The 9,179-nt window shown below is 41.5% G+C and overlaps 1 protein-coding gene across 1 annotated transcript; it reads left to right on the top strand.

Annotated features, from left to right (window-relative positions):
- Positions 1-2,272: 2,272 nt before the first annotated feature.
- On the top strand, positions 2,273-8,725 carry LOC141768958 (E3 ubiquitin-protein ligase DTX3L). Its single transcript, XM_074637514.1, has 5 exons — positions 2,273-2,402; positions 3,618-4,619; positions 6,290-6,507; positions 6,650-8,152; positions 8,344-8,725. The coding sequence occupies exons 1-4, from the start codon at positions 2,292-2,294 to the stop codon at positions 6,717-6,719; spliced, it is 1,401 nt and encodes a 466-aa protein (XP_074493615.1). The 5' UTR covers positions 2,273-2,291; the 3' UTR covers positions 6,720-8,152; positions 8,344-8,725.
- Positions 8,726-9,179: the final 454 nt, after the last annotated feature.

Below are 9,179 nucleotides of genomic sequence, written 5' to 3'. Positions count from 1 at the left end.
CAAGATGAAGATACTCCTTCTTATCTTTTTTTTTCAGTGTTGATTGAAGTTTAATTGATACATTTTAATTAAAATGAATGTGAGTTTACAATTGTTTACTTGCATACGCCCTTATTCTGCATTAGTCTAATGGGAAAAGGTTTGTGCCAAAAAGGCGTATCTCACTCTGTTGCCATTTTTAAAATGTTTAGTGAATATTTTTCAACTTAATCTGTTGCAGTATTATTTTTTAAGTGATGCTCAATCTGATAACACAAAAAGATTAAATATTGTGTTCAGTGCATGGCAACAGTATAGATTCAAGTTTGATCAACATTTTTATTTATACCCCTCTGGCTCCAAACCAAAGTGTTTGATTTTCCCATAATGCTTTGTTCAGTGCCAAAAGGGCGTAAACACATTGTGCACTTTTGTCACAGACCAAGACCCCACTTTTACTGTTGCGCCTTTCAGTTTTCTTTTAATTATTACTTATGGCTCATCATTTCAGTTGTGTACTTTTGGAAAAGATATCACTGAGAGCTTTCATTTGATATACATGAATACTCATATTCACCCAGCAGCCCCTTTGGCTCCAAGCTGTCAAAATGTTTATTTCACATTCAGCCACATGAGGTACATGTAGGCTATTTGTTCCTGTTTGTTTGTCTGTCTGTTGTTTACGAAGATATCTCAAAAACAACATAACAGACTTGAGTGACATTTGGTGGAAAGTTATAGGGCATGAACAAGGGAAGAGGTGATTTTTGATGTGATAGCACCACCATGTGGCCATTTACAAAGCGCCTTATATTCTGGCTGATAACTCCTGCAACATGAGGTCGAAAATCAAACTTTGTTTTTCCTGGATTGTTTGGTTGATAATGAATCTGCTCCAGACATGTTTTCTTACATTTTAAATGGTTGATATTGTATAACATCTTTCTAAATATACTGATGGCATACGTTTTAGGGTACCACTTTCTGATGAGACATCCTTTTATAAGCCTTAATTAATGGCTTTATTAATGGTTAATAGGTATTTTACGGTTTCTTTAAAGATAATTTATAAGCCATTAATAAGAATACGTTTTGGGATGCCAGTTTGTGGAAACCCTCCATTCTTTCAATCTCAGTCTTCAGGTGGAGGTGCAGGTGCAGGTTGATGGCTATAGTTGGAGGTTCAGGCTGCTGCTGTCTGCAAGGATCTGCAGGTGGAGGCAGCGGTGAAGGTTGCTGGTAGAGGCTGTATAGGTGCAGGTTCGGGCTGCGACTTTCTGGCAGAGTCTTCAGGTGGCCCTGGCAGTAGGTGGAGGTGACGGGAAAAGAAGTATAGGTGGAGGTGCTGGAAATGGGACTGCTGTTTGCAGCTACCCGCCAGAATGGGGAAGTGGATGATTGGATGGCAGGTCGGTGAAAGAATCTGCAGGTGGAGGAGAAGGTGCAGTATGGTGGATTTACGATGTAGGTGGAGGCTCTGGATGAGGCTGAATCCTGAATTGTGTTCGGCAGAATCTGCATGTGGAGGGATGGTGTAGATTGCTGGAAAAGGCTGTAGGTAGGTAGAGGCTCGGGCTATACTGTCTGCAAGAATCTGCAGGTGGAGGCAGCTGTGAAGGTTGTCGGTAGAGGCTGTAGGTGGAGGTTCTGGATGCAACCGTCTGCCAGTATCTGCAGGTTGAGGCAGCAGTGCAGAATCTCTTGGTGGTGCAGGTTGTTGGAAAATGCTGTAGGTGGAGGTTTCTGGTTGCAGCTGTATGCAAGAATCTGTAGGTTGATGGAAAAGGCTGTTGGTGGAGGTTCGGATGGCAGCTGTCTGCGAGAAACAGCAGGTGAAGGTGGAGATGCATGTATTTCTAAAAAAACAAATGCAGGTTACTGTCAACTTCTACCCTCTGAAATATAGAAGTAGGCTATAAAATACTGTAGCTTAAGATGGAAATAGCCTACTAATACAAAGTACTAGTTAGATATATTGATATACAAACTGTCACTGGCCTAGTACTTTTTAAATGTTAGCTCAGGACTTTTTTTATTTAGATTGGCTGCAGCGCTGTGACATTTTTCCTGTGCTTTTTATGTACCTTTTTATGATTTTATGATATGTTATGTTTTTATTCCTGTTATTTCTTGATGTTAATGTAAAGCACCTTGGGTACCTTTTGGTTATTGTAAAGGGCTATACAAATAAATGTTGATGATGATGATGATGATGAAATACTTAGTTTTATCCACTGTGTGCAGAACAACTGAATATTTTATGTTGGATGTTATTCACCTGCTCACCGACAGGGGTCACTGAAGGTCACGTGATGAACCTGAAAGTGAAAGCAGCAACCAGCAGCCTCAGTTTCAGACTGTGTTGCTCAGAGAGACGACAACACGCTGCTGCCCCAGCTTTAGAGGAACTCTGCAGGATGGAGGTAGGTCCAGTATCAGCCTACATTTAGACTAGTTTAAAGCAGGCTAAAGGAAGAGGAGGTATGAAAGCACAAAACACACTTTATAGTCGGAGAAGGTTTGGTTTCACCCAACCATCTGAGAGTTAGTCTCTGTCGCTGTTAGTCACTGTTGATTTAAAGAAAAAGACGTAGACAATGGCTGCGAGTTAATCTCTCTATTTGATTCTGTCGCAAACTGCTGCAGCATGTTTGTTTTTCTACGGTGAGAAGTGAGAAGTGAGAAGTGCTCCGAGTTGGTCAAAAAACTATGAAATAGAACGTTTCCGGTTTCGACGTCTGACCTTCAAAATAAAAGCTCGTCAATTCAAATGAATACTCCACTAATTAACCGTTCCCCTCATGCAATGTTATGTTGCCAATCGTGTGTTAAAGCAGAGGTCAGCAACCTTTATTATAAAAAGAGCCATTTTAGGCAACAAAAAAGAGAGGAAAAAATCTGTTTGGAGCCGCAAAACATTTGAGCATTGTGATGAAGGTAACACAGTTTATAGTCTAAGTTTATAGTATATAAGTCTAATGCAGTGAGGGCCAAAGTGCAAATGTACTACATAGTATCAGGGCCACATTGAGGGTAAAAACATCTGAGATTTCCAGAATAAAGTCGTAACTTTACAAGAAAAAAAGATGTAATATAATGAGAATAAAGTCATAACTTTACGAGAAAGAAAAGTCGTAAATATTACGAGAATATAGTCATAACTTTACGAGAAAAAAAGTTGTAATATTACGAGAATAAAGTCATAACTTTACGAGAAAAAATTAGATTTGATCATTTAGATTGAGGTATGTAGCTAAATTAGCTAACTTTAGCTGTCCTGTTGCAGGGTTAGGGTTAGGGCGGCAGTAGTTCAGTCCATAGGGACTTGGCTTGGAAACTGGAGCGTCGCCGATTCAAGTCCCCGCATGGACCAAGTACTGAGTGTGAACTGGTAGTTGGAGAGATGCCAGTTTGCCTCTTGGGCACCGCCGAGGTGCCCTTGAGCAAGGCACCAAACCCCCAACTGCTCGCGGCGCCTGTCCGGGGCAGCCCCCTTGCTCTGACATCTCTCCATTAATGCATGTATATAGGTCCTGTTTGTGCATGTGTGTACTATGTAAAATAACAGAGTGAAAAAACTGAATTTCCCCTTGGGGATTAATAAAGTGCCTTTCTTCTTCTTCTTCTTTCTTTTTCAGTTCATCACAGACATCACTGTCACCATTGTTGAAGCGGATTACAAAGACCTTCGAAAATTAAAGGAGATTCTTGAATCTTACAGTCCTGAGAAAAAAGCTTCGAGCTACAGAGTGAAAGGAACCTATGAGGAGCTGGAGAAACTTTCAGTCCGACTGTCAGCAGCGAGGCATCACTCCAGTCCTGTCACACACGGACCAACTAGTCAGCCAGATGGACATGCTTCACCTCGTGTCAAACCTGTGGATGTGTCTGGGGTTTTTATGGCCTACATTGAGCAAAAATGTGCAAGAGAACTTAAGAAGATTCAAGGGAACAGTTTTGCCATTGAAACACAGCCTGACACAGCACACAATAAACCCGGTGGCACGGTACGGGTGACTTTCAGACCACTCCATGTCTCCTCCTACCCTGTTCGTGCTGACTTTGTCAGACAGCGATTCATCACATTCTACCAGAGAGCCGCCTCCGACCTGCAGGTCACGTCTGTCCCTGTGAGTCCACACGACCACAAAGACCTGCAGAGGACATTTCCTCAGCTCCTTTTCAAACCAAGCCCCAACAGACGTGAAGTGATGGTGACCGGGCCTTTTGTGCACATTGCTAAATTCAAAGAGTTCCTTTCACAAAATGCGCCAAGCTCAAGCAAGAGTCCAGTGAACAAAGGTCCAGCAGACACTCCCAGCAGCAGAACCTCGGGTCCGTCACCTACACGCAGCAAAGATCCTGAAGAAGAAGAATCATGTGCGATCTGTATGGAGCCGATAGTCACCTGGGAGAAAGAGACTCTGCGGTGCAAGCACTCATTCTGCAAAAGCTGTCTGCAACAAGCTTTTAAATACAAACCCGTATGCCCGACGTGTGGAGCGTTATACGGCGTTTTGACAGGGACACAACCTGATGGAGGCGAAATGAAAGTCACCCAAAACTCTTCATCTTTGCCTGGATATGACAAATACGGAACAATAAAGATCCATTATTACATTCCAAGTGGCATCCAAAAGGTAAGACTACAGACACAACACTGAACAACACCGTCAACTGGGACTGTCAGAGTATCTAGCCAAAGTCTTGAAGAGTCAACACTTGTCAAAAACCAATCAAAACCCGGAGCTTTATAACTTTCTTTACCAACCGTCGTTATCATGATCTGAGCACAAAACAGAAGGCCCAGAGGCAAATTAGTGCGCTAGGCTTGAGATTTCGGATAAGTTGTTTTCATTCATTTTAAGCTGTACTATTAACTATTAGGTAGCGTACAGTTCAAGGTTTGTGTTAAGCTAACATTAGCACTCATTCGTTGGTTGCCTAGCAACAATAATAATAAAGATAGACGCACCAAACTGCAGAAAACGCTCCGTATCACGTTTTCCATCTGCAAAACACAATCTGTCTGATCAGGCCCTAAGGCGACGTGATGACAACTGAGTCAACTCCTTTCATTGATGAAGACTGAGATGTGGTCGATAGCTCCAGAAAAAGTTAAAGTAAGTGAACCTTGAGTATATTTTGTTTGTTCAAAATATTGAACAATGTGAGCTTTGCAGTCCAACCTGTTAGTTTACATGCAGCTACTTTAATTAAGGTTGGTACATACATGTAAGATCCCTAGAAGCTGAAAAAAAGTCTCTTTCCGTATGCACTGAAGCTCCTAACGGCAAGATAGAATATTTGGAAATGCTGAGTGTTGGTAATTCTCAAGATTACCAAGCATAGCTTTTAAAAAAAAAAAAAAGAAGCAACAATATTTCTTTCAGCATTCCACAACAACTTCAGCTCTTGTGTATGTTTGGGATTAGCACACCTTCAAAAGGTCATTGAAAGCAAAGAAACATTTTTATTGCCAAGATGTCCACTTCCACCAGGTTGGAAACTTGTTTTGCAAAGGAGACCTGACCAAGGTGGCAACATAAAACGCTGACCAGTGCAAATGGGCGATTTTGTTAAGACCAGATTGATCACACACCGCTGCTGTATTATAGGCCAATTTCACCAGTTGACCTTAAAGCTACTATGAGGAACTTTCATTTTGTGTTGGATTTGGCGGTCCCTGTGGACAAAAGCGGTAGTGTTTCCGAGCACCAAAGTCCCTTTGGAAAACCTCTCATATAACTGCAGCAGGGTCTGACAGTCTGCCTTGCGCAGTCCTGGTTCTGGTTCCTCCATGCCTCCTTTCCCTCCCTCGGGTCCATAAATACGGCCTCGGGTCTGTCCGTAGCGAGCTGGTTGCTGCCGGAAGCCCCGCTGGAGTGTCAGCTGAGGGAGTTTGTGGCGAACCTGCATGATTTTGTCTGATTTTGCGCGGAATCAGACCCGGTGGCACCGAAGACAAGCATTGAAAATAACTCTCGCTGATGGTCTCGTTTACTTATGTAGGTCATATAGAGTCAGCAGTATTACATTGAGACTGTTTCATAACCAGTTAAAGGTTCCTCACGTTAACTTTAAACTAGAGGCCATCATGTTTTGGGGTGAATTGGCCTTTTTCGATTGTTGTGCTTATTTCAGGCTATGTGTGTGTGTGTGTTAATGTTTCCTTTATGGTGTGTCCATCTTTTAAAATTCAATAAATAATTGGTCACAAAAAAGCTACTGTTGCCTAAGAGCTGTGGACCCCGAGTCACTTGACAGGACATCATTAAGCAGAGAAACGTTTACTACTGTGTGTCTGCAGGAGGAGCATCCGAACCCCGGTCAACCATATGAAGGCGCATCCCGTACAGGCTACCTCCCAGACTCCTCAGAGGGCAAAAGCATCATGAAACTGCTGAAGCGAGCCTTCAATCAGAGACTCGTCTTCACCGTTGGCCGGTCCACCACCAGTGGCATTAACAATATGGTCACGTGGAACGATATTCACCACAAAACGTCAACACATGGAGGACCAACTAAGTAAGGACTCTTATTTAGCATTTTATTGATGTGCATGACAATGAATTGGTGTGCATTCATTCCTTTTTTTTTTTACATCTATGTAATTATGGCAAGAGAAACTTATGCATGTGACCTAAAATGTCTGTTACTGTGTTTGCAGCTATGGGTACCCAGATCCTGATTATCTCAGACGAGTGCGAGATGAGCTGAAAGCCAAGGGAATTGAATGAGTCACTTTAAGGTTTGTCAACAAATAAATGTAGAGGCTAAGATGACCTATTCAATTCCACACGCTATGTACAAACAGGAACAGGGAAGGGATTATGGCACAGAGGACTACAAACCAGGAGGGACCATTAATGTCACTGTAATGTTCTCTAAATAATGATACATACTCACATTAGTCAAACATAGCTTCAACTAGGGATGGGACCATGTAGATTCCTATTCATTCCTATTCAATCATGGTAAAGAGATGAAAAATAGAGCCTGTTTTAAAAATACAGGAATTAGCATGTAATAAATAACAAACTCATACGATGTTGCTGATTTTTTGTATCCTTTATTGATGCATGGGGGGGGGGGTTGAATATTGTTGTTTCTTAACAAAATGTAAGGTAATGTCATTCCAGTATATTAAAGGGCCATTTTAAGAGATTTAAGCATATTTTGATAATTATCTGGATAATATCGGGAATCGCAATTATTTTGGCCAGGGTAATCATGACATGACATTTTCATATCGTGCCATGCCTGGCTTCAACTGTCATTTTTTTTAGTTGTCTTTTATCATTTGTTTATTCCTCATTCCTCGAATATTGTTTGTTGATTTATTTTGTTTTGTTTATGTTTGAAATAATCTTGTGGGAAAACTGACATGTGAAGGATAAGTCAATTCATATTGGTCTGTTAAAAGTTCTTTGAACTTGAATGATGTGTAAGCAGTCTAATTTTGTGGCGAGGCAAAGAGCTCACTGGGCTATCTTGTTATATAGTATTTTGTATTTTACATATCCAGTACCTTATGTAGCCAAACTCAATTCCTTGATGCCTATGAGATCATGATTATGTTATTTAATCACATAGACACTCAACAATTGAGCCTTCAGACTACACCAAATACATAAACAAGGTCTGTCCTAAGGCCTTTATTAGTCTCTGAAATACAGTAAAATTCCATTAAACTACTGTATCTCTGAACTATTTATTTAACCAAATCATACACGTGATATTCTTTTGATAACTAATGTAATAACTAATGTCATATTTCTTCACTTCCATTCACTGAGGCCCTATTCAGACCTGGTATTAACATGCGTCCTGAGTGATCCAATCACAAGTGGACAGTTCTAGTACAGGTGTGAAAGCACTCAAGACGCATTGAGGACAGATTGAGATCCGATCTCTCTGACGTCCCGCTGGGATCAGCGGGGTCTCTGCACTCCTCAGGTGAACAGACAGGCAGACGCGAGTGCTCGTCTGCCACGCAGCATGGAAGCGGCCTCTGTGCTCTACTGTATCCTGTAGGTACAACTGTATTTTATTCAAATATATCTTATCTATAGGCTACATATCTACAGACTATCAGACTAGGCACGCAAAGTGCATTGTTATCAATCTGTCGCAGATGTGTCTGTGTTTCTATTACGCTGGTCTGCACGGAGCTGACACACGCTCGCTCTCCTCCTCGGCTCTCTGGAGCTCTGTACTCCGCTGTTGCAGCGCGGAGGTCCTCTGGGACCGCCGGTACCTTTTATTTTGATGTTAATAAAATGGACCCAAATTCACATCACGAATATGTAGGATATTACTACTGACATTCATGTAAGTACATGTACATGTCTGCTGTATTAGCCATGTGTTTACTGCGTGTTTATTTGCATACAGAGCAGGGAAGTGAGATCGGATCACAAGTGGTCACTGGAGACGTATGTGGAGACGCATTTTAATGCCAGGTTTAAAGGGGATCTAAGATGTACGATAGACAGCCGAGTGTTGGCTGAAGGAGTTGATGCATGCTTGTGAATTCAATTCCCCGATGTGTGTTCCTAGTTCGCTATACATCACTGCACTGGAACTGGAAAGTGATAGACTAGACTGAGGAGGAACTTTGAAATTGCAGTGTAACATTTTTTTACTCACAGTTGCCACATTGTCACTTCAGTGCACTGTAGAACTGTATTCTGCATGTCAATTTATATGGCACAAAGGATTAAACCTTTTATTGCGTAAAAAACATCTTGTTTTATTCTTCTTTTTTCTTTTGTCTGACTAATTTAACATATTGGTGTCGTGTGTTGAACTGAGTGCATATCAGTAAATCAACCTTACCCACTATGAACCCCTTCTATGAATTACTTTCATTCAGATTTACTGCTGCAGCATTTTGAAAATATAAATAAATAAATTACCTTACTGTACTCAGCGGAGTGTTGTCCTTATTGCCACTTTTAAAGGGGACATATCATGCTCGTTCTCAGGTTCATACTTGTATTTTGGGATTCTACTAGAACATGTTTACATGCTTTAACGTTCAAAAAATACATTATTTTTCTCATACTGTCTGTCTGAATATACCGGTATTCACCCTCTCTCTGAAACGCTCTGTTTTAGCCCCGGTCTCTCTAACGGCGGGTTCACGTAGGCTGCGGAGAAGCGTTGCCCGGCACCCATGTACATTTTTGGCTGTT

This window comes from Sebastes fasciatus, chromosome 6 (genome assembly GCF_043250625.1).
Source record: "Sebastes fasciatus isolate fSebFas1 chromosome 6, fSebFas1.pri, whole genome shotgun sequence".
Taxonomy (NCBI): domain Eukaryota; kingdom Metazoa; phylum Chordata; class Actinopteri; order Perciformes; family Sebastidae; genus Sebastes; species Sebastes fasciatus.
This window is presented reverse-complemented; position numbering and strand designations above follow the sequence as displayed.